The sequence below is a fragment of the Megalobrama amblycephala genome, linkage group LG22 (assembly GCF_018812025.1).
Source record: "Megalobrama amblycephala isolate DHTTF-2021 linkage group LG22, ASM1881202v1, whole genome shotgun sequence".
Taxonomy (NCBI): Eukaryota; Metazoa; Chordata; class Actinopteri; order Cypriniformes; family Xenocyprididae; genus Megalobrama; species Megalobrama amblycephala.
Window position 1 is genome coordinate 17,700,781 of NC_063065.1, and position 27,522 is coordinate 17,728,302.

The 27,522-nt window shown below is 35.2% G+C and overlaps 1 protein-coding gene across 2 annotated transcripts in view; it reads right to left on the bottom strand.

Annotated features, from left to right (window-relative positions):
* The window catches only part of cntnap2a (contactin associated protein 2a), a 445,145-nt gene that overhangs the window by 274,844 nt on the left and 142,779 nt on the right, over positions 1-27,522 (bottom strand). For both annotated transcript variants that reach the window (XM_048174365.1, XM_048174366.1), the window contains exon 2: positions 2,553-2,663. In XM_048174365.1, the coding sequence (XP_048030322.1) occupies positions 2,553-2,663 (111 nt within the window). The remainder of the gene's footprint in view (positions 1-2,552; positions 2,664-27,522) is intronic.

Sequence of the window (27,522 nt, forward strand, 5' to 3'; positions counted from 1 at the left end):
TCAGGGGACACCTTAGACTTATATTACATCTTTTAAAAACATAATCTAGCCTTTAAAGGAATAGTTCACCCAATAATGACAATTCTATCATTATTTATTCACCCTCACATCCTCACAAACCTGATTTCATTTCTTTTGTGGAACACAAAAGGAGATGCTTTCAGGAATGTGTGGGACATTTTCCATGCAGTATGAATCCTATGGCTAATAACGCTAAATGGAGGATATTAAAATTGTATAATATTGAATTAAAAAAAAAAAGAAACAATTGAATTAAATGAAAAAAAATTTTATTTAATATTTTTTTAACTGCAAGTGAATCACAATGTTATATAAAAAATAAATATAAATTTTAACTAATGTGTTTTTTAAACATTAAGTGAATTATGCCAAAGATCATCTAAAATAAAAATTGCAAGCAACAATCTAATATTATTCAGTTCTATTTTAGTATTATTTATATACTATTATAGTTAATATTTTGAATTAGATTTTATTTTTATATTTTCAGTTTTATTTTAATTGTGATATGTGCTTTTGTCATTTTTTTATTTCCATTTAGCTTTAATTTATTATATTTCAGTTTTAGAAATTTTAGAACTTCAACTAAAACTTGTTTCTTTCAGTTAGTTGAAAAGGCAACATTTTTAGTTTTTTTCTAGTTTTTTTTTTATTTTTATTAAAGACTTTAAATAGTTTTTGTTAACAACAGATTACTGATATCATCTAATTCTAATAAATAATAATATTAATAAAACATCTCTAAAATCATCCAATGGTCAAAATATTAGTAGTAATATATTATTCATATTATGCATATCATAAAATAATGATAAAAGTTGTTATCACAGAATAATGACTCGACCAAGCTATGACAGAATGTTAATTTTTCTGTGAACTATTCATTTGAAGTAAACTGCCAAATGTGTATCAACAAGTTTCCTATGCCCCATGAGGTCAAAAGCGGTTAGTTCACCCAAAAATGAAAATTCTGTCATTAATTTCTCACCCTCATGTCATTCCACACCCATAAGACCTTCGTTCATCTTCAGAACACAAGTTAAGATATTTTTGATCAAATCCGATGGCTCAGTGAGGCCTCCATTAACAGCAAGATAATTAACACTTTCAGATGCCCAGAAAGCTACTAAAAACATATTTAAAACAGTTCATGTGAGTACAGTGGTTCAACCTTAATGTTATGAAGTGACGAGAATACTTTGTGTGTGCCAAAAAAAACTAAATAACGACTTTATTCAACAATATCTAGTGATGGGCGATTTCAAAACACTGCTTCATGAAGCTTTGAAGCTTTACAAATCATTTGTTTCGAATCAGTGGTTTGGAGTGTGTATCAAACTGCCAAAGTCACGCCCCCCAGTGTTGAACCATTGAAATTTCGAAACACTTATGAGGTAACAAAGCCTCGTTTACTGAAACTTTGGTAGTTTGATACACGCTCCAAACCACTGATTTGAAACAAAAGACGTGACTTAACTACATTTCTCATAAAGTAACACCCCCCCCCCCAAAAAAAAACAAAAAAACAAAAAAACAAGGGGATATACTCTGCTTGCCAGAATAAACAACAAAAAATGAATTAATACAGACATACAAAGAACACCCATATAGGCAGTACCGTGTTTACAGAGAGATAGTCTCCTCAAGAAAGAAAGATTTACATGCAGCGTACACTGTGCCTAAAGGCTTTTATAAGAATTTGTAATACAAGGCAGTTACAGTAGTAGCAATTAATACTACAGTATTTTGTGTACATAATACAGCCCAGTGATTCAGTGAGCTTGGAAAAACATGCAATTTAAATCCTTTAAAATCAGTCCACAACCTCCACAGACTCCCACAGAGAGGCTCATACATGAAACATCCATTTGGATCTGAATTTGCTCTCCTTTGAGAGCCTATCAATGCAAAAAAAAAAAAAGAAGACGACGCAAAAATGCTTTTGATGCACAATTAACAGTGGGTTCAATTGAGGGGCTCTACATTTCCCCTCATAAAAAAAAATTTGATCTTGTTCTGTCACAGATGCCACACTAAACTTTAGAGACGTCCTACAAGGACACGAGAACTTATTTAATTAAACAACATTTTTAATGAGCGACGAGGAACAATATGAAAATAATAAATATGTGAATTGTGCACATATCGCCAAGATGAATCATGGCGTTGACACATCTGTTGTAGATTTTCGCTCAATTAGTCCTAAGCACATAGTGTTTTCCGAAAGCACAGTTTGGCATAATGGGATGAGCCATTGCAATCCAGTAATTCACGCCTGGAGTTATTGAAGTAATGACTCTGCAGTGCCATATAGTGCATGAATGTTTATTGAAATGACACAAAACTATATCAAGTCTGAGCACCTGTGAAATTGAAGTGTGTAATATATTGCTGTCATAAAACCACAGCTCAAGAGTGTTTATTGAGGTATTGTGTTGAGAGGGGGAAAAAAGGGTCTGTTCATATTGCAATTCACATCGGTGGGCGTGAATATGTGTATGAGCAAGTATTATGAAAATGCTTTACAGTACCTCCTCTTTTGTTTAGCTTAGCGTATCCAGGTGCATAGCCACTGGTGAACACTGAGGAGCTGGTGAAGGCATTATGGGGGAGTGGTGTGACCAGAGCTTCATCACATTTTTCTGTTGAAGAAAAAGAGAAAGAAACATTACAATCACATGAAATAACACAACATGAAGCAGTGAAGCAGCACTTCAATTTCAAATCTATTAGTAAAAGCACTCTTGCCACAAGATGCAGTAGGAAATGAGAGATGCCAATGTTTACTGAGCTGAGATGCACATCATGGCAGACCTTTTCTGACTGCAGGCTCTATTAACACTAGCATATTAAAGAGTCAAAGCATTTGGAGGATGGAGGCTGTGCTCCTGCTGCTCATTACTGAGGGTCTGAGGGCTTCACGGTTACAAGGCTTAAAATGCCAAGACAATTTTTTTTTTCCAGTAGATATGAAGAAAATGAACACTGAGCTGATTTTAGTCATCATGTTCAAGAACACTCAAGATATGTTGATGTGTTGTAAAAAAATGTTAATTATTAAGTGACTATCAGTTTATTAATTGTTGATCAGTTTCAGCAGAATCAGCTGAATATGTTCAGTAATACATACAATAAGTATAGTGGGCAATGTGTGCAATGCACCCTCAAATTATAAAATTGTAGCAGGACTGGCATATTCAACAGCATCTCTCTATAAATAATAATAATGTTCGCTGCAAACACTGTGATGGGGTGTTAAAGGTAAATGGCAATAAGACCAGTGTAGCAACGTGTTATTTGACTTAAAATCAAAAGACAAAAGTGATGTTTATGTTTGTTTAAAAGCTGAGATTTACGCGTCACAAAACTGACATGGATAAAGGGTCATCTGCAATTTTCTTATACACTAAATATTAACAGTAAATTCATACTACACCTAACCTTATTAAATACACTAAGCATATTTTTATGTAGTACATTTTTTATATACATTAAATGTTATATAATATAATGACTGAATAAATATTTGTTATATAGTATATTAAATAAAATGTTCATTATTTTATTGTAAATTTAACAGGAAAACAAAATACCAGTACTAACATTTCTTTCACTCTACTTCAATTTCGTTCAAATGACTTCACTTTATCTTTCTTTTCTTTTTCTTTCTTTCTCTTTTTTAATTTAATTAAATTTTCAGTAAAAATAGGCTATATGAATATGGTATTATTTGGAATTGTCAGTGTTTAGCGATTTAATTGATTAATCAATCATTAATTTTTATAACAATCAACCATTAAAATTCCTGAAAACTGACATTCCTAATATGTTGCATGCACTGTAAAAAAATGAGTTGAAATTAAAACAAATATTATTGGAGTACATTTTTCAAGAAAACAGTCTTTCTACTTCAAAATTTCACATTTAATTCAATGCGTTATTTGCCAAATGTACACTCTAAAAAATGCTGGGTTAAAAACAACCCAAGTTGGGTTGAAAATGGACAAACCCAGCGATTGGGTTGTTTTAACCCAGCGGTTGGGTTAAATGTTTGCCCAACCTGCTGGGTAGTTTTATTTAAACCAACTATTGTTTAAAAATTGCTATATGGCTAGCTTAAAATGAACCCAAAATAGTTGGGAAATTAAAAACCAGATGCAATTAGAGGCAACAATAATAGACAAAAGGTGAATGTTTATTAATAAGCTTTAATATTTTATTAATATAAATTTAATAGTTTAATAGTTTATTAATATAAATGTATTAATAAGCAATTTAATAAATGTTTATTGTTTAATAATTATTCATTGAACATTAATAAATGTTAATTTCCAACATACTTTGGGTTCATTTTAATTAAGCAATACAGTAATTTTTAAACAATAGTTGAGTTAAATAAAACTACCCAGCAGGTTGGGCAAACATTTAACCCAACCACTGGGTTAAAACAACCCAATTGCTGGGTTTGTCCATTTTCAACCCAACTTGGGTTGTTTTTAACCCAGCATTTTTTAGAGTGTACTAGCAATTTGAGTTTTAATTTTTTTCTACACTTTTGTTGTTCAGTGTACACATCTTGTAGCATAAAGTGACTGAAAACGTCTCGGGTTACTGATGTAACCCTTGTTCCCTGAGTAAGGGAACGAGACACTACGTCAATGACGTGATCGGAACCCATCACGTCATTGACATAGCGTCGATAGTTCCCACGAAAGGGAACTCATATTGAGGCAAAGAGCGACAGTTCAGATGTGACAAGAGTTCAACTTTATGAAGTTTCAAAATGTTTACTAAATCAGATTTCATGCTGTTGTCCTTTTTTTCATACAACTGAAGACAACAGTGTATGCCAAACTGGACAAATATCCAAATGATGAATGGCAAGAAATGATATGGCATATGCAAAGACAGCTTCCAGACACAAACTGTCCCAGAAGAGCCAGCAGAAATGACTGATAGTGGCAGTTTGGTGTATTCAATATGAAAACACATCCCCTATATTAGCTTTCAGCCGTTCACTCAATCAGAAAGCCTGGACGGAGGGAGGACTTGTTCATATGTGAGAAGGGTAGAGACATCTGACATCTGATTCTAATGAGTATCTGCCATGTTCAAACAATATTTAGCTGTTTGTCTCCAAATCCCAAGTCAAATCAGTCTTTTGACCAGGAGTATCTAACAGTAATGCATTCACAGATGGCTGTCTAAACCAAGATCTACGTCTTTTATAACTCTTGTTCTCACCAGACAATCCCCATTACTCAGAGGACACACGAAAATAGTACACTCTGTCATTTGTGCCTTCTCAACCTGATGGTGAATACAAGATGTACCCAATTACAGCTGACATTATAGTGTCAAACTGGCATAATTACTGTCATCTGCATTGCATTACAGTGACAGATGGAAAACAAACAATTAATGATTTAAGAAAATAAAACATTATTGTTTCTCCTGAGAACCCAGTGATAAAACATGTAGACTTGTTTCAGGGAGTGAAGATGAGCATCCAGTCATCAACGTCAACTGAGTTTAAGGCATGAAATGTTATGTTATAAACTATGTTATCACAACCATAAATGTTCTTTAATTATACACCTGTAACGGAGGCTGGCAAGTAGTTGTGTGAGTAAACCTCACTCCCCTGGCCTTAAGAAGTGCACTAGCGACTGATGCTAGAGGATGCAGTCTTTAGCCTCCTTATTAGTGTCTTATTATCTACCAAGCCAGGAACCCGGGTTCGAGGCCCTCACAGTGTGGGGCGAATAGGAACTGAGGGGGTATATTGGTGCCCTTACCTGGATGGGAGTGAGGTTTAGGGGGGTACAGAGGACAGCTAGTAAGAGCTGTCAGGTAAAATCTCACTCCCTTTGCCTCAAGAGGTGCACTAGATTCAAAAGCTATGGTTTTTAGTAGGGGTGTAACGATATATCGCAGTACGATATTTCGCGATGCAAAAATGTTACGATATGTATCACAGAGTGATTTTTTACGATATGACGGCAGTCTAATCTTATTGGTTGAGCTGCAGACGTGACCTACTCTGCAACATGGAGGTGGCAGTGAGATAAGCCGGGTTGTCACCGCATATTAAGTCTCAATCAGCTCTCTAGTTCAGTAAGTGTTTCGCACACACATCAAATCTTGCAAGCAGGTTTAAACGTTTCTCGGGTCAATCTCTTGCTTGGTCGCGTGAGAAATGTCGTGGCTTTCTTTCACCGCAGTGCCACAGCAATAGCTGTGCTCACAGAAAAGCAAATGATGCTTGCGATGCTTTGCTTTAAGAAGTTAGGGGCCGTTCACATATTGCGTCTTTTCCGCGTGCAAGTCAGTTATTTCAAATGTAGCCACGCGGCAGGCGCGCTCATAATGGAAGCAACACGGTAGCGACGCGCATGCGCTGCATTTTCCAGGCGCATCGAGGTGAAAAATTCTCAACTTTTCAGAATGCCGCAAGGCCATGTGTATGGTGTCCATTTTAGGACATTCTCACATCTCAGTCATACAACGAAAAGGCGTCATGCCTCAGACTAAAAGGCTTCAGGTCTCAGGAAAAACAACGTCAGGTGTCAGGTCTCGTACAATTAGGCATCGGACAAAACGGCCTCGGAAAAAAAGGCATCAGACATAAAAGCATTAAGACAAAAAGGACTTAAGGAAGCAAATTACCCTGCCTCAAAGTGACATCACATGTACGCAGTTTTCTAACTGTTAAATGTTACACCAAGTTGTACAAAACATACTCAATTATTTTGTAAATTTGTATTATTCGCCAGTTTTATTTGTTTGTATTTAAGTTAGATAAATAACACATTGCTTGCATTGCAAACTATCGTGAACACTTATGAAAATTAACCGTGGTTTTATTATAGTAAAAGTGGGGTAACTATGATTTTTTTTGTTAGATTGATACTATTTGTATAACAATAGTTTTACTACAAATCCTACCATAAACTATTTGTGGTTACCATGGTTAACTACAATAACCATGTTTTTTGTTTTATGTAGTAAAACTATAATTCATTTTCATAAGCGAGGCAAAAAAACTATTAGACTACGTTGTTATAACCACAGCTGCTTTGTGTACAGAGGTAACCAGGGAAACGGCTTTATTTCTGCTGTTCCAGCGCCACCTACTGTCAGAGTCGATTACATTTTAATTCAGATAATTGCTATTTTTCTGCAGAGTGCTGACCAATGTGTTCTTTTCTGTAAAGAACCTAACCAGTGTAATTTAATTAAAATTTTAAGAATAAAATATCATCATATAGCCTACAGCTTACACCTTCACCTTCTTATATATATAATCATAACAAAAACATAAAGAACATTGCTAAGGGATAAATAGCTTACATGAATACCATCAACAGATAGATTCTTCATAATTAACATGCATGCACACACACCTTACATCAATTTTGTAATAGTTACAGATAAATATAAAAAGGGGGGAGAAAGAAAAGGATAACTGAAGGATTGCATTAAGACGGGATAAAAGCCAATAGAAAGTTATACAAAAACATAGCCAAAAAAAAAAAAAAAAACACGGATGACTTTTAGTCTGATGCCTTTTGGTCTGAGGCTGTTTTGTCCGATGCCTTATTATACGAGACCTGACACCTGATGTCGTTTTTCCTGAGACCTGAAGCCTCTCAGTCTGAGGCATGATGCCGTTTTGTCCGATGACCGAAGCCTTTTAGTCTGAGGCATGACGCCTTTTCGTTGTATGACTGAGGTGTGAGAATGTCCTAAAATGAACACCGTACATGTGACAAGAACCAACCGATCAGCTATGGCCTTTCTGTTACAAAATATCAAAATCTCAGCCGAACAGCTGATCATAGCTGTATACAGTGTGGTTTTTATATCTTATCTCCATAAATATATTTAGTAGTAAATGTAATGCAAGGGCTAGAAATCAATTTATCCTTTGCTGAAACTTCCTGATCTTCTTGGCGAGCACAGTTCATGGTTGCATAGCAACGACTGATGCCACGGGAGCGCAAACGCTTTGGTTTTTAGACTCGGCCCCTTGGGATTCTTAATTCTAAGTTCATGTTAAATTTAACTTTTTTTTTCAGTGACAGACAGACCTATTTAGCTGTTAATTTGAATACAGAAGGTTTTTATTAAACATGAAATGTGATCTTGTATGTACAACAAAGAAAAGTATTGAAATTTGTTTATGTTTTTAAAATAAATGAAACTGAAATTCATATAAGATTTTGTTCAAAATATCGTGATACGTATCGTATTGTGAACTCCGTATCGAGATACGTACCGTATCGTGACCCTAGCGTATCGTTACACCCCTAGTTTTTAGCCTCCTTATTAGCACACCCGCCTCCCATGCCGGAGACCTGGGTTTGAGGCCCGCACAGAGTGGGACGAGTAGGACTTGGGGGGTTACACACCATTCAAAAGTATGCAGTCGGTAAGTTTTAATGTTTTTAAACTTTTTAAGTCACTAATGCTCACCATGGTTGCATTTATAAAAAACAGTAATAACAGTAATATTGTGAAATATTATTACAATTTAAAGGTGCCCTCGAATGAAAAATTTAATTTATCTTTATTTTCAGCTGAAACTTCACAGACACATTCAGGGGACACCTTAGACTTATATTACATCTTTTAAAAACATAATCTAGGGCACCATTAAAATAACTGTTTTTTATTTGAATATAGTTTAACATGTAATTTATTCCTGTGAAGGCACAGCTAAATTTTCTGCAGCCATTACTCCAGTCTTCAGTGTCACATGATCCTTCAGAAACCATTCTAATGTCTAATATCGATGTTGAAAACAGCTGTGCTTCTTAATATTTTTGTAGAAACCATGATTTTATGCAGGATTCACTGATGAACAGAAAGTGCAAAGGAACAGTATTTTGAAATAAAAATCTTTTGTAACTATGGATTTTGATCAATTTAATGTAGTCTTCCTGAATAAAAACTATTTCTTGCAAAATAATCATACTGACTATAAACTTTTGATAGGATATGCTATATTATACTAAAGATATGTGGTTGTTTACTCTAAATACACTTCAGCAAGAGAAAGGTAAAGAGAAGTTAGAAAAGAAAAGAGTACAAGAGATGCTGCTTAGTGGTTAAAGATCTTGGCTGGTAACCAAAAGGTTGTAGGTTCAAAACCCTGCCAAGAGCCATCATCACTGCGTCCTTGAGCAAAGCTATTAACCTCAGGACTCAAGGGAGATTGACCCGGTAATAAATGCACTGGATATTTGGATAAAAGTGTCAGCTAAAATGTGGGCAAAGCAAACCAGAGGTATGCCAGAGAACAAAGATCTGGCCTGTACTAGCTAAAAACAGTTTAAAATTAACTGATTATGCCTTTAATTTACTGAAAGTGAAAAAATCAAAGAATGACTCACTGGTGTGTCATTATAGTTGCACTTTCAGGGTAAATCATAGTGCAATAAAGCAAAGAACTAAAGATTTTCCAAAGCTATTTTGATCATTTATGAGTATGCCTTCATGACTGTCCCTATCTATTAGTTGCCAAGCTTCACTGCTGTCACAGAACTATAATTCTCTTTGTAGAGGCTTATACTAGAAATTTAGGAGGCATTATTAGTTTTGAAGCTTTGATGGTCATAATTTTGGCATGGAAAGCACAAAGGACTGTTTAACTTGCGATCACCCAGAGGAGCACCCAGAATCTGCTCAAACGAAAGGAAAACAGGTTCTGACTCTCAGCGGTAAATCTAGGCAGCTGAAACAGCGGAAATCAGATGGATCGTATATCAGGATCGTGGCAAAGACACATTACTGAGAGACCTGCAAATCATTGTTCAATCCTAAAATAAATTTCACTGTATTCCAAAGAGGAAGACGAAAGAGAAGCATGTCACAAAATAGATTTACTTGTCAATGTGACATTTTCCTCTGCACAAATGTCTCTGCCCTAAGCAAATAGCACAACTGTCTCAGACGATCACTGGCAGAATGACCAAAATCGTGTGATGCATAATCTAGCATTCATTCACAGTATGTCAGCTAATTTTTCAAACCGAACAAAGAGAAACTACTACATTTTTATGATGCATTTATGTCTGTACTATGCTAATTATCTATATTATAGCATATTGAGTGTTTACGATATGCTATTTTAAATCATTTTCCCTATCCATTGTTCTTTATCCATACATACTGTACTTTCTGTGGGAAACACTGCTGGTTGTTATTGGCGGGTTATGAGTCTGATTCACCTTGCCGGAGGAAGGAACATCACTTTAATAGCCAGCATGGTCATTATCTCATGATTCTTTCATTCACAGAGCTCTTCCGTCCTGCCAAGACTGCCTTTTCCCCCAAAGCATTTAAAGCCTGTTTTATGCAAAATTAGTTTTCTCACAGTATGTGTGCCACAATAACAGTGAAAGGCACCTGTGCAATGTTTTTGTGATTAGATTAAATCCAGAAAATATACAGGGGATATTTATGCATCTCCCAAATCAATTTACTATTGCTGAAAAGATTTAATATTCTGCATAAACATCTAAACATCTAAAGAAATGTTCCTGAACATATGTGACCCGTGCTGGCAAAATGAGTCGGAATGCACACGGGCTAATAGCGAACTACAGGCAAAACAAAGTCAAAAATGTAAATTTTGGTTGAATTTGATCCAAATGTTTCAAATAGCAATAAAACATCTAAAAGGATGTTTTCTGAGAGGAGTACCTTTCCTTTGTCCGTGAAATTTTCTCTGTTCACTTCACCACTCGTGCTTCCCCTCAGCAACTTCCTCATTAGTTCAAGTTTGGTATCATTTTAAAGCGTAGCACTCCAACTTTGTCAATATTCATAGCAAAAAAGTTGAATATATATTGAACTATAGAAATTTGGTTTTGATGAGGTGTGTGCCAAATTAGGTGTTATTAACAGGGATTTTCAGGTACACTAAAAAAAAAAAGATTTTTTGATGCTGTTCAGTTTATTTAAGCAATTTTTTTGATTCAACACCATTGTATCAGGTTTCTGGTTTAAATGTGATTGTTTCATGTTAAATTGACTTGAAACGATTACTCTTTGACTTAACTTGATGTTTTCATATTGAAATAACATGTTTCAATCAAGTAAACCCAACCAGGACTCAATCAAACAGGATTTTCAATTCCTATCATGCTTTGCAAAGGGGCTGAACTAGGAGTGTAAATGTTGAAATAAAGTGTTATTTTAAGCAGTTTTTAGGAAGATGAGAAAATGGAAAGACTTTTTAATGTTTACTGTTCTATTATGTTGGTATTTAAAAGTTTCTGTTAATTAATAGTTTTAGGGTTACCATTGTGGTGAATTGTTGAGGAATTGTTGTTGCTTGGGTTGAGGACCTGCTAACAAACTTTCAAATTACTTTAATAAGAAAGTAATCACTGTGGTAGTGCTCTGGGTTGCATTTCCCAAAAGCATTGTAAGCCTATGTTGATTGTAAAACCATTGCCACCAATGGACTTATGATCAATTAAGGCTTTACAATGTTATTGGTTAAGGCAATTTAGGATGAATCCAGTATCACATCTAGATTTCTAACACAGAACATCACAAAAGTTATATAAATCACAAAATTAAACAAGAAGAATTAATTGTAAAAATCAATGTATATGAAAACAATTTATTAATTATTTATTTATTTATTGCTTTTTATTTATTTTCCAAAACATTGTAAATTAGTTGGGCTGACACTATTAAATTAAGCTGTGCCCAACCATAGTAAATAAGTTGAATCAATCTTAATAAATTAAGTTGATCCAACGTAAGTACATTAAATTGGAATAACAGAATTGCATAATGCTGAAATAAAGCAACTTAATCATGTGGAAATCCTTTCCATGATTTTTTTATGTTCATTCAAAGAGTTATTTTTCTGAGTGTATGGTTGCTAGGTGATTTTGTTTTGGAACCTTCAGAAAACTTTAACTCAATTTTTCTCAAAACTGACTTTGCTGACTCTATCAACTTCAAACAGGTGTAGCTCAGTCATTCGTTCTCTGATTCCAGCAAATCATACATCATCATTTTTATTTTATTATTATTATTTTTTTTTAATAGAGATTGTGATAATAACTCATTTTTGAAAATTTGCTCATTGCAACCTTTGCCAGCACGGATCACACATTTTGTTGATCCTGGAACATCATTTCTGTTTGAAAAATGTAGTCGTAACCCTATCCCTACCCCTAAACCTAACCCTAGCCATAACTTAGCCCTAAATTCAGAGGGAAATAATAGGCAAATAACATGTAGAAGCAGCCAACCCTAGTTGTAAACCAAAACTTGACATAAACTGTAAACTTGTCAGTCAAATCCGATCGGTTGATTGGAATGCTGCTCCAGCATCAACATAGACGTTGATCCAGGAACATGTAGTACTTGGTGAAATCACGTTCACCAAATAGACACGTTTTAAAAATAATGTTTTCTATTTTTATTATATTTTAAAATGTAATTCATTCCTGTGATGGTATATATACACTTCCATATACATATACAAGAATGCAAATCATTTAGATTTAGAAGAAAATTAGATTATTTAAATTAGACTGATGTTAGCTGCAGGCCGGGCTGGGCCACTCTGTTGGGAGAACATGCCAGAAGTAGCTTCTTGCCAAATAATTCAAATGTACTTTTTATCTTTTAATGTCTCTTGAGGTATGTGAACTCTTGCAGTGCTTTGACTCAGTATCTGTGCTCCAGGTGCACTGTGATGTTCTTCAGTTGTTTCCTTTTTTGTCGGGGCCAATGAATATTCTGAGAAATCCACCAAAACAAGCATGGGGAAGTTACACTGCTGTAGCCATTCACTAAGTTTCAGTACCTGTACATATACATATATGTGTTTGCAATAGCATTAAAAACTTACTTCGATGTTCAGTTCAATTGCCATTGTGTATCTACATCTATGTATACAGTATTGTATCTGTTCACTGCAGTATGAAGACAAACAATCAAAGATGAAAAATTTATGTCTCCAGGACTGTTAGACAGATTCAATACCAGCAGCACAAAGAATAATCATATTGCAAAAAAAAAAAAAAATCTAAACAGACATAACTGCACCTTCTTTTATCTTCTATCTTAATGTGCACCTGTGCTTGATGATCACATCTTGTCCCGCTGGCTACTAGCTGTCTGCTGGGTGTTTCCTGCGAGCTGAAGGGGGCATTTTAATCATAGTCAGGTCTCAACTGACTGCTCTGCTCAGGTAAAACTGAGTGATCAGCCTCTATGCAAGATCAAATTCTGTTTTTTCCCTGTTCAATTCAGTGAGCATCTGACAACTCTGATTTGCCACAGCCCCCAGGTACATTTGATCGTGTGTGTGTGCGTGTTGGCAGTATCTCAGGTGAAGATGATGGATACACTCTTACGGAGGATTAAAAGCATTTTGAAAAATGTCACTGTCAAGGTAAGTCACATGGTGCGGTAGAATCAGCTTAATGAGAATAATTACAACAATTTTATCTATAAGTAATGGCACCTTTTTGGTTCAACAATAGATTATCATCTTATCGGTTCATAATTCATATCACACCAATAATGGAAAGTTACATTCCACTCTTGAGGATTTATAACAAAGAAATATGATACTATGAAAAGAAAGCGATTATATGAAAAGTGAGTAACTTCCTAAACCTGATTACAGGAGATTCATAGACATTTTGGAATATACATCAAATTTAGCATTCAAAATGTAATCTAAAAATGAAAGAAGAAAAAAAGAAAGATGATGTAAAAGGATGTAAAAGGAATAAGAAATATTCAAAGCAAAAGCAAGATATACTGTACCAAGTACTATGAAATTTGGAAATGTCATTCAGATCATATCATTTGTAATGAAAAAATAGCAGATATATGTAGAAATATAGTAAGATGAGAAAAAGAAAACATAAAAAATAATCACCACTGTCTCACATCTCCATCTATATATTATTTTAAAATATAAAGTTATGGAAATATGAGGGGGGATGTTAATTACTGTATATTATACACATATTATACATATTACATAAGCTTTTACTTACATATAAACATTTATCAATACACGCACCAGATATGGTAAACAGAAGCTCAAGCATGTTGCTTGATGTGCGAGAACCAATAAATAAATGTTTAAAAGATGAACGAAAGTCTTACGGGTTTGGAACATCATGAGGGTGAAAAAATAATGATATAATTTCATTTTTGGGAGAACTAACCCTTTAACCCTTAAATGCATGACTGTTTCGCCAATCATTCTTTATATGTTCGGGTCTTTATCGACCCGGATCAATATCTAACATGGAAGGATCTCTACCTCTCGCGATAATATAAAACTCCTCTGATATTAGAGTGACAATTACAGAAGAATAAAATAAATCATATTTTGTTACCTTTTGGAGCTTGAAAGGGCTCAGTTTGAGCAGATATTTTATGCCATCATCACTGTCCTCGTCAGAGCTCATTTCCCAGTAAATTCAGCAAATAATAGGCTATTTTTATGTTTGAGGTCATGAATATGAGCCCATTTGCAATCTCAAACGTATTCTCAAAACTATATAATTTTCAGCATTTTCAAAATCAATATTTTGATCGCTAACAGCTTCACCAGATCCATCCAGTGACAGTTACAGTCATATTTGATTGCGTTCAGTACTTGCTCTGAAGTAAATTCGTTTTCTGTCTGAATGAGTCGTCACTTCAGCATTGTGTATCAGACATTGCCACCTTGTGGAATAAAGGTGAATTGCACTTATTCCGTCATCTAAGATTCAATTATTGTTGTGCAGAAAAAATATATGTACACTCATACAAACCTCGGGTCATTAGTGACCCTATACAATTTTTACAAAAAAATGAATACAAAAACAGGCATTCTTTTAAAATTGTATGTTTTTTTTCTTGTTATATTCTTTATAATAAATTGATTGAGGAATACCAAGAAGGTTGATGTCTAACTTTAAAAAATGAACGAGGACTCCCAGGTCACTTAAGACCCGAGGTATGCATTTAAGGGTTAAAGAATAACTTTAAGTGATCATTAGATGACAACAAAGATAATCTAAATGTAAAAATAGAGTAATAAGCAAGTTTAATTAAATAACCAATATTGATATGATAAATTAAAAAAATCTCTAATATTGACCAATAACCAATATAGTACCAACATACACGATTGTATGAATTAATGTCATATTCAATGGCAAATTAAGAAATCACAAATGTATTCATTGTAAACAGCACCATACATATTTGTGTAGATGTTTTTGTTGCAGTCATATGTCAGATCTGTGGTCCTACCTTCACAATTTGTAATTTTATTTAGAACAGGAGCAAAGTGATACAAAAAAAATGTCAAGTAGATCCATTTTTGTAGCACAGATAGCTCAATTTCAGTGGCTTAGATAAATGAATTTGGGTGTGCCCTTGTGTTTAATATATCATTCGAATAACCATGTGATATTTTGCAAATCAGAATCTCTCAGACCTTAAATCTTCCAATGAATATTAAATTGTGTCCTATTTTGTTCATCCCGAATTCTGCATTTCCATCTAGCATACACACAACGTCGCCACGTTGTTTGGCATGAGATCCCATGTGTGAAATTGTTCCTTGGTCATTGTGAATACGATCCAGGGAGAAGGAATTAAAAGCATCAGAGAGGCAGCAGAAGGGCGGAGGAGGAGCGACACAACGCTACGGCCCTGTTTGTCACTAAAGGGATCCATGCCATTCACTATTAGTGGTTCTATTCAATCAAAAGATAGCAACAGGGAGAGAGGCTTATCAACAAATGACAGCTACACATGCAAGCCACAACCAGAGTCACAGTTTTCCAGCAGCCGTACTCGAGATGACAAGCATGCTAGATGATCTCATTTGGATGTCTGGATGCTGTGGACAGTGATGACGCTTCTGCAAAGCTCTGGGTGACGAATCTCTTTCCTTCACTATCAGTGGCTAAAATAAGAAAGCTTGGCCTTGTTATACTGCTTTTTAGGGGTGCTCACTGTTCAAGCCTTGATGTGCTCCGAAGTTGAAAAAGTTAGAGGTGTATTAAAAACTTTAGGGCCGCAATTTAAAATTTATTAAATAATGTGATTTTCATTAAAAAGGTATATGTAAGATTTTTGCATTAAAATATCCAAAAACCTAGAACAATGTTATATATTTTCATGATTTGTGTACTTACATTGTAACACCCCAAATATTTCCAACAATGATTAAATACAGAGAAATCCTCAATTTTAACCAGTGACACGGCCCGGGTCATTGTGTCGCCTGTCAGTGGTGTCATTTCCCCCTACCCTCAGCTGTTGGTAGAAACCATGGAAACAGTGCACTTCCTGAAAAAATGTGGAAGTAGTAGTTGTAGCGTCAAAGCCAAAGATCTCTAGTAGCATCTAGCAAGCCACTGTAACACCTCCTGTTCGAACTCGGGTCCACCAGCATGGAAGGCAGCTGCTCTAACAAGGATGCTGAAGACCACAGTCTTTAGCATCAGTCGCTGAGATCAGGGGAGTGAGGTTCACACACACACCTCTTACCGGCCTACGTTACGTTACACTCACCCCCATCCGGGTCACAGCACCAATGTAACTCCCCCTGTTCGAACCGCCCGCTCTAAGTCGGACTCGAACCCGGGTCCACCGGCATGGGAACCGGGTTCTCTGACAAGGAGGCTAAAACCACAGTCTCTAGCATCAGCGCCTGCTGAAATCAGGGGAGTGAGGTTCACATGCACAGCTCTTACCGGCCTACATTCTTTACACCACATTTTGCATATTTGTGATGGGCCACAGCTATTTATTATCGTTTGTTGCAGGTTGCTGCACCAAAGATAATTTAATAAAGCGAAAACCCCTGTGGAGGTTAATATACATTACCCCTGTATATGTAAAAACACACAAAAAATATATGTGTATAATGCAAGACTTTTAATAAACAAGACTCTTTATAAACATGCCTGAATTACACTAGGACTATTATTTTGAAAAGTCTTTGCTTTACTAATTCCAGCTGCTTATTTAAGCAGATGGAGAATATAATATATGCATTCCTACAACCATCTACAACAGGGGTCAGGAACCTTTTTTGACCAAAGAGCTATTTTTTCATTTTTTGTTAAAGATTTTTTGTAAAAGATCCAAAGTAAAAAATAATATTGTCTAATATTATATTATATATATATATATATATAAACTTTTTCAATATTATTTTAATAATAGTAACTTTATTAGGTCCATATACAACTAAAATACACAAATATGCAACAAACAATAAATAAGTTGCAATATATAATTAATTGTGCAAATTGCTAATTTTTGTTTAATGACATCATAGCCTTTTAAAGTTTAATGTTGACATGAAATGAAAGCTGCAATAGTCTTTTCTTTTCTATTGTATATCTGAGTGAAACAGCTTCTTGAGCAAGAATAAATGTAGGGCGGGACTTGACTTTGTCCATCGGGAATTGATTGGATCGTTGTGGTTTAGTAAAGCAAAGACATTTCAAAATAAGATTCTTGGATATTTCAGTATAATAAATACTGCAATATTCCATCAAAAAACAAGAATGGTCAATTTTGATTTCATGGTGACTATCCCCAAATAGAGTGCCTCAGGGATGACGTGTTTTTGTAGGCAAAACCCGGAAGCGAGTTAGCATTTTAGGGCTTCCGGTTCCAACTCTGTAAAGTCTATGGGTTTTTTTAAAATTATTTTTGCTAAATCGCCTGAAATAAGGTCTGTGGTAACAAAGCCTCTAAATATTTTTCACGTTTTGATCTATGACATAAAACACACCAGTTGTAACCCACTTGTGATTTTTTAAACCTTTATTGTGTCTTAAAAACGGCGGTTGCTAACAAATTGCTAAAAGGGACTACTTCCTTTGGACGTCATCATGACAAACAGGACATTTGGACAGCATTTCTCATGAAAAAGTGGATAAGTATTCATACATAGCGCAGATCATAATCAGCGAGCATGTTTTTAAATAACGTTGTTTTTAAAATACAGTTTGAGGAAGCTTGGTGGTGACGACGTTGATCCGCGACCATGGTGTGCTGTAGTCCGTTTATAGCCTACTGTTAGCTTTTTATATCTGACCACTTTATTTAGGCTTCAAAATGTATTTATGTTGTTTTAACTTGTAAAGATTATCTTGATAGTCAAAACGTGTAAGTGTCATAACCCTTTGTTAAACACAGAGCTTATTTTCTGCGATTTTCCAAAAGTCTAGGGAAAAAATGCATAGGCTTTCAACCGAGGGAACCCGTGCGCCGCTAACTTCCGGGTTGGCCTACAAAAACGCGTCATCCCTGGGGTACTCTATTAGAGACCTCTTAAGATGTTCGTTATACCATTTAAGATATTTAAGAATTTTACAACATAAAATTTCATAAAACTGAATTTTTCTGTTTTTTTTACTTTTTAAGGACCCATAGGGACCTTTACACACGATTCTAAATACATTTTACAGTTCGCAGATGCGAGTGAAACACTCACACTGTCGAGCCCTGCTGTCTTACCAGATATGGTTGAAAATTATTAAATGAATCTATGGGGAACGGAAGCAGGCCTGGGGACTAGTGTGCCAGAGTGCTTCACAGAGTCCACTAATCACTTTTCTGCACAGTACCAACACACACTCTCACTCTCTCTCTGCTTCATGCTCTCTATCTCACACACACACAGACTCACAATGCTGACAGTAATTTGAAGCTATATCCTGTAATGTGTGTGAAGCTGTAAGAGGAGATACTGATGAAATAAAGGAACAGGACTTTAAGGTTAAGCATATAAAACACTTCTTTTATATATCAATTGCTGGTATTTACTTTGTAATATATAGCATTTACTGCCAGTATGCAGAAGGACTTGAGTCATCCTTCTGATGAAAGATGTGATAAATGAGGTTCAGTCCATCTGTCTTGCCTGATTCCGAGTGAATTGAGTACTCTGATGTGGTACTGATAGTTAGATGCCCACTGGCTTAATGGATTAAATGCATTAAAGCATTGCTTCTCAAACTTCTCAAGTCAAGTGCTGTCTACATCAGAACATCCCAATACCAAACCAGTCACCAACAATGTTCGCAAATTATTTTTAAGCATTGGCAATGGTCTTTGAGTTAAGAGAGCATGTAAAATTTGTAATCCAAATCAAATTAATTATTTTCTTAACCATAAGTGTGTAAACCACACTTTATGTGTTTTTCTGTTTTATCTTGTCTAAACTGACTTTAGAAATCACTATAAATTGGTTTAAAGTTATACTTATAAACAATAGTTTGATTTTCAAAAGTTTCTATAAAAACATTAAGCAACACAAAATTGAAAGAATGGTGCTGACAATTGAGCTTTGTTGAGGAATAAATTACATTTTAAAATACAAAACAGTTTTTTTTTTATTTTATTTTTGACCTCTTTGATCAAATAAATGCAGCCATAGTGAGCATAAGAAACTGTTTTTCCTAAAAAATTCCTAAGCTTTGGGTAGTGCATAAAGAAGCCATCTGCTTCTGAAGCCGTTGTTATGAAAAATCAATATAAAAAGTAAAAACAACAGAAAATAAAGAGTATTCAATTATTTAAATGAAGCCATGCATAGAACTACTATCCAGAACATCATCAGATAAACAACAGACTCCAGCAGAGCTCATTTTATCCTCTATGAAATTCTCGATTTAACAAAACCAATAAACAGGTGGTGGAAAATTACAATCGAACATCTGAACACAGCTGAACCACATCACCACGACATATTAAAACCCTGCATCCATTCACACACAGCTCAGGTTGAGAGTAATTAAGGCCAAACTCCATTTTCCAGCAAGCCTCTTCATTTTGACCCTGGCTTGAGATGGTAGGCTATATTATGGGATGGCGTTCCCAAAGAGCAGGGCTCGCTCGGGTTAATGGGAGCCTGAGGCTGGTGAAGCTAACTTTCCAACATGTAGAGCTCTAAAAGGTTACAGCTTTGTTCGAGTGTCAGCCACAAGTCTCTAATTACAGCAACAACCTTAAACAAACACTGGCATGAAAGTTCGCCAGCATAACGTGCACATGCACACACAAGCACAGGATCATACGAGTACCTAATGTTTCATTAGGGCAGGAACACAACGCCACTGGCCAGGTTGTTGCTAATGGGTTGGCGGTGTATTAGCTCTTTCTTACTCATTCTGAAGGCTATTAGCAATGGATTAATTGGACCGGAGACCCATTTTCCTCTTCAAAATTCACATCTTCAAAATTTCATGAAAATAATTGCTGTGTACATAATAGCCCTAATTACACTTCAAGAAGAGAGAAAATGTGAAATATGACATGTAGCCGACTAATAATAAAACCGGATTCTAATTAAAATCCTTGACATTACTTGAGTATCAGGCAACAAAGAAACAATTAATTTCACTATAAAAGTAATGTGTCTCAAACATAACACAGAGCTTCCTTTGCTGTATTCTATATCACATGCTAATGCTGTAACTTCATATGACCTGGAGAATTACAGAATGACATGAGTCTGAATCAAACCATCTGTTCTGCTCAAACGCTCAAGGACACTGAGTACATTAGAGTAAAAAACTGTTTTACATTTCCTCTTGCTCTCTGAACTGCAAAAATTACATCAAAGTTTGAGTATATATACGATTTGTATTTTGCCTCTGGTCCCATTCATTTATCTTATCAACCTTTCCAATGACTTCAGTACGTAATTCAGCTGTAGTTTAATTAGTTGTAGTCTACACTCTTAAAAATAAAGACTCCAAAACGGTTTTCACAGTGATGCCAATAAAGAAGCATTTTGGGTTTCCCAAAGAATCTTTTCGTGAGCCATTTTTTTATTAGTATGAAGAGTGTAGTTAGTAATGGTGTGATTTGTAAAAGTTGTATCTATGAACAAAAGAAGAGGATATAAAAGATAGGTTTACAAGTCAGTACTTGGTAACACTTTAGTATGGGGAACAATTCTCACTTTTAACTAGTTGCTTATTAGCCTGCATATTGACTGTTTATTAGTACTTATAAAGCACATTTTAATGCCTTATTCTGCATAACCATATTCTACATCCCCAAATCCTACCCCATATCTAAACTTAATCTAAACAACAACTACCTTACTATTAACTATTAATAAGCAGTAAATTAAGAGCGTATTTAGGCAAAATTTGTAGTTAATAGTGAATATGTGTTCCCCATACCAAAGTGTTTTTATTGAATTGTTCAAAAAGACTCATGAATTTAAGAGTTATCATTTGAATCTGATGGATTCTTCACTGAATGAACTTATTGAACTTGACTCTATGTGTTATTCACAAAGCAGTATTGCTTATTGATTATTTTATCTGTTAAATAAATAAATTTCAATAGCAAACTGTGTTGTTAAAATGTTAAAATTTGTATTTTCGTAATGTATAATTGTATAAGTTACAACATCATCAGAGAGAGAATTTCTTTCTTATGCAGGTAAAAACTAAAACGCATCAAATTGAATGAGAAGAGAACCAAATCAGAAATCAGAAGCGAATAAAATTAGAAACAATCAAATCTGGAAATCTATATCAATACACAGTGCTAGTAGAAGTCTGTCATTTTCACCAAAAGATTGAGTTATGTTATTTTGATTGAACATCATGAGGTCAAAATTTTCTTTAAAAAATAAAACCTACATAAAAAAATAAAAAAAATCACAATGGGATTATATTTCATGGAACTCTTAAAAAAAAAAAAAAAAAAAAAGAAAAAGACTCCTGAATTAGACACAGAGAGTAAGTTTCCTTTTCAGTGCTTCTAACTGGAGAACAAATCTTAGGAATCATACGTTCACCAGTCGGCCCTTGAGTCAAAATTAACTCTGTGACCCCGCAGCTTTCGGTATTGGTTATTAGCCATGGTTTGTTCTTTTTTTGGCTTAATTGTGTCTTCCATGGAAAAGCTAAATCCCATGAGGCATAATGGGATTAAAATTAGATATACGTATTGGAAAATAATTAATTCCCCATTGTTTTGCGGGTTGTTCAGTCATGTGTTTTTGGGCTGTGTGTTTTTGAAATGGGAAGTAATTCACTGTAATGAGGACTACCCGAGTAAATGTGCTGGCTCACTACAAACATGGGAAAATGAAAAGGCAAGAAAATACAGTACGCCTTTTGTTGTGTTCCACAGATAAAGTTTAGATCTTTGACCTTCAAATTCGCCAATAGAGAACAGCAAAGACTGGGCTTTAGTCATAACCAAGAATATACCATGCACTGATGAGCCAAAACAGCGTACCAGCGTAAGTCACTGATTATCTCCTAACAAGGCTACATAAGGTCTGGGTAGATTAGATGGTAAGAAAACAATCAGATCTTGTAATCAACGTGTTGGACACAGGGGAAATGGGGAGGAATAAAGATCTGAGCAACTTTGACAAGGGCCAAATTATTATGGAAAGGTGACTCGGTCAGAGTATCTCTGAAACTTGAGAATTTGAGGAGGGTGGTCTGAGGAGGGACAAACCACAAACTGGTGACAGGGTGTTGGGCGCCCAAGGCTCAGTGATGCACAAGAGCAACAAAGGCTATCCCGTCTGGTCCAAGCCAACGGAAAGAATACTGCTGCACAAGCCACACAAAATTTTGGATCAGATGGACGGCCATGTACGAGTGGAAAACCTGGGTCGGCCATTCATGTGGACATAAATTTGACAAGTGCCACCTACCTAAACATTGTTGCAGACCAGGTACACCCCTTCAAGACAGTGGTGTTCCCTGGTAGAAGTGGCCTCTTTCCACAGGATAATGTACCCTGCCACACTGCACACATTATTCAGGAATGGTTTGAGGAGGTTCAAGGTGTTGCCCTGACCTCCAAATTCCCCAGATCTCAATCCAATTGAGCATCTTTTGGATGTGCTGGACCAACAAATTTAATCCACAGCTGTTGCTAATGTCTTGGTGCCAGATACCACAGGACACCTTCAGGGGTCTTGTAGAGTCCATGCTTCAGCGAGTTGTCACTGTTTTGGCAGCATGTGGCCGGTTGGTCGTAATGTTTTGGCTTATTGGTGTATGCATTGGTGTATGTATTTTTCTTATTTATGGAAAAAAGACATTTATGAATTTATTTACTTATTTCAACTGCTAAATTAGATTTTTTCATAGGCAGTTTCAAACTGTTTACTAAGATTAATTCATCTTGATTCAGTGGGTATACAACCGTTCTCATGGACTGTAAACTAAGTTGGTGTATGTACCGTATGTAACTGTCTGTCAGATAAGAGTGGCAGTGAAGCAGCTCTCCTGGAAATCGGAGCTCTCCAGAGGTTTCTATTGGAGTCATCCCAACAACTCTCTGCTCTGATTGGTTGCCTTTTTCCTCTCCCTCTGCAGCTGTCCAGTGATTGATGGGGCTGCAGATCAACAATGCAGCAGTCTGTCCACCAAGACTGGACAACATCCTGCTCACAGCAGACAAGAGCCTTGCACAAAAAGAGTGTGTGTTAATGCTCAGGGCTAATAAAATAGTGCCCATCTGCTGCACCGTAAAAACGATTTCATACTAATAACATCTTTGAGTCCAAACATTCACAATTTCTATCAATTCTACTAGATTTTGAAAGTTTTCAGAACTTCATAGAAAAACAAAATGCTTTAAAATAATTTATTATATTAAAAGTAGTTATAAATTACATTTACTTGTGTAACGTGTAAAAATTCACTTCTTTTAACACTTAACTTGTTTTAACACTTAATTTCTATCATTTCTACTTGGTTTTAAAAGTTTCTGGAACTCATTTAGAATGAAAAAAGTGGTTCAAAGAAAACACTGAAAAATAACTTAAAAACATGATATATAATTACTCACTATAATTATTTTGTTTTGGCTTGTTTATTTACATATGGTTGTATTGTATCTGTATTAGATTTTTTGTAGAGGAAGCACTTTTTTCCAAGGCAGATATCATTCCAAATTACATGCTCACCATCTGTTAATCACAACGGTCTCATATGTGATGCTAAAGCACTTTGTCACGGTGGATAAGAGCATCTGCTAAATGTTTTGTTTATAAATTTTCTACAATAGAATGTCTGAAAATGATTTTTATTTAAATGCATTATGACACTCATTGATTTCAATCAGAACTGTAAGGATTTAGAATGACACTTCAAATAAATGCTTGCCGTTTCAAATCCTCCACAAGCCTCACAGAACTGACAAACTCAGAGGTTTTTACTCCTATTTAAGTCTTATTTATGTGGTGCTTGATCAAACTCTCTAACTAAATTGCCCGGTTCACACAGCTCTGACCCAAATTGGTTTAACCTTTAGAGACTTAGAGTGAAGTATTTGGATACTTAAAGGAATAGTTCACCCAAAATGAAAATGATTCCATAATTACTCACCCTCAAGCCATCCTAGGTGTATATGACTTTCTTCTTTTAGCCAAACACAATCTTAAATAATACCCTGGCTTTTCCCAGCTTTTATAATGGCATTGAATTGTGTCCGAATTTTTGAAGCTCCAAAAAGCGCATCCATCCATCATAAAAGTAATCCGTACCGACTACAGTGGGTTAATAAATTAATAAATAAAGCGAAGCGATGGGTTTTTGTAAGAAAAATATCCATATTTAGAACTTTATAAACTATAACCTCTGGCTTCCAGCAATGGCCGTACACGTGTTCACGAGAGAGTCAAGTTCCAGCGGAAGGGTGACCTCTGACCCGACATATGACAAAGGACTAGAGGTCGAGCGATTGATTAGTACTGTTGATTAATCGGCACGATAACCGTTTGCTAAAACAATCAGTTCTCGGCAAAAATCCATATAGACAATTTTTTCCATGTTGCATCCATTGCTGGAGCACCTGAGAGTCCGCTATCATTATACAGTACGAGGGCGGCCTCTAGAGGTGAAATAAAAACTATCACTGATGCCTCGTGGAGTTTTTGACACGTAAGACCAATTTCCCAAAAGCATCGTTAGCCAACTATGGTTGCAAGTTCCATTTAACTCTATTATAACGACGGAACTTGCGACCATAGTTGGCTTTGGGAAACACACCCCAGAGCGGGACACTTCAGATACTACTATAGTTTCATAATATCATTATAAAGTAATTCATTTGTTGACTAGACGCTGCATTAGTGGAGAACAGCAGTATGTTTGCCATCGAGGCTGAGAGGATGCTAACATTAGTAGTCCCTAAAGCAGTTAAAACAATGTGACGGGAAAAAAAAGTTTTTTTTACTTATAATTCATGACCAGCATTTTGTTTTGCTCTATTCTCTGCATTTCTGCATTCGTCAACTCTCACCTAAGCTTACACTACACCTACACCATACGTCACATGTCAGGTCAGAGGTCACCTTTCCTCCAGAACTCGACTCTCTCATGAACGTGTAAGGCCATTTATGGAAGCCAGTGTAATTTTTATAAAAATATGTTTTACAAAAACCCATCACTTTGCTTCAGAAGGCATTTACTAACCCACTGGAGTGATATGGATTACTTTCATGATGGATGGATGTGCTTTTTGGAGCTTCAAAAATTCAGATACTATTCAATGCCATTACAATGCTGGGAAGAGCCAGGATATTATTAAATATAACTCGTGTTCATCAGAATGAAAAGAGTCATATACACCTACAGTAGGGTGGCTTGAGGGTGAGTAAATTATGGGATCATTTTCATTTTTCAGTGAACTATCACTTTAAGTGAAATGTAAAAATGAATGCATGAATATCTTTGCACTACATAGCAAAAATCAATTATCCAATTATAGGCTATAAAAAATTATCAGTCCATAAAATCACCTTGACACCATCAAACATAGTTTGGTCTTTTGTTATTTAATGCAATGACATTTAGACTTATTAAAGCATGATTTAAGTTTCCAAATAATTTTTGGTGCCTTTGTACTGTAAAATGTACTGCAGAAAAAAAGACATTTTTAACTTTAAAAAGCCATTTCAGAGCCATCAAAGGCACAAAGAATTATTCAAATAACTTAATTCACGCAATTCACTTCACCAGATTATTCAGAAGTTCAACAGTGTTCCCTTTACCCCTGCAAATTTCCACATTTCCAGTGGCCTGGTCAAATGCAAAAGAGATAATGAGAAGGAGATTGACATGATAATGATTTGAGAAAAGCTACTCTGAAGTTGTAAAGCCAGTAATAACCGTTAAACATTACAGTGGTCTTGTAGGTCAAACATTAAATGTCATTTCTCCTGACTCAGCTGATCGAATAAATAAACCTGTGATCTAAAAATATCCATCTGCTGCAGCACAATGTAAGCGGCCTGTGATTGAGATTAAATGCACTTGATTAAAAATGTATGAAATTGCATTTCAGTGACAAAAGAGCAGCAGTGGCAGCCTATTATTCACACAATTAGAGATAAAGGAACAACAAGTGTGTAAATAGGGAAAACAATACAGAACTATAAGTGTAATTGGTCAATGTATTTGTCTTTGGAAACAAGGGCTATGTTCTGAATAGAAAACTGGCTGCTTACCATAGTAAATACTGAACAGAACACACTATTTATTATGACTGTCTACACTTCTCTTAAAAACAGTAAGTGAAAGTATGGATAGAATAAGATTTTCACTGTTAGCTGTATATTTGTATATCCTGTATACAAATGCTTTGGCAATATGAATAAAATATGCAAATAAAGCACACTGAAATTGAAAAAGTGTTCATTTTTCCCATGCTAAACAATTCAAACAGTTGTATGTGACATTGTCATCACATGACCTCATTAATTTGTGTTTAATTAACATTTTGGAAATCAAAACTTTTTTAACCCTCTATGGTACGCAATATGATATCAATGAGGAAAACACTTTAACAATATCAATAAACATTTCATAATTTTTTATATTATTTAATTTTTATAAGTTTGTTGCCTCGAGGCAACATTGTACCACAATGGAAAAATTTTAACATTTGGCATTTTCATGTAGAAAAAAGAAATACATTTATTGAAAACATAAATTTCTTTAACTAGACACTAAAAACAAATTTATCTAGTTTTTAATATATTAAAAGTTCCATATTTAATAAAGAGTAACATTTTATATCCAGCTGTTGCCCTCAGGCAACACTGTACCATAGTGGAACACAAGTATTACTAAACCATCATATTATTATGTTATTATATTAAGTTATCATAACCATCTTCATCCTCATCTCCATCTTCTCTCTCACCCTCACTCTCTCCCTGATGGATTGTCACTATGATTTCATCTTCCTCATCACAGTATGACCCCTCATTAACTCCTCATCATCACCCTCATAAACTGGCTTTGCTACCTGTGTTTTATACCTTTATGAAGTGCTATAGAAAATGTGCAGATCATAATATATGCAGATATAGTATGTGAATTACTATTCTTATAAGTGCATTACAAAATCATGTGAAAATGCCAACATATTTAGATAATTCTAACTCTTTTCCTTACATTTGTATTCAAACCTATTATGCCT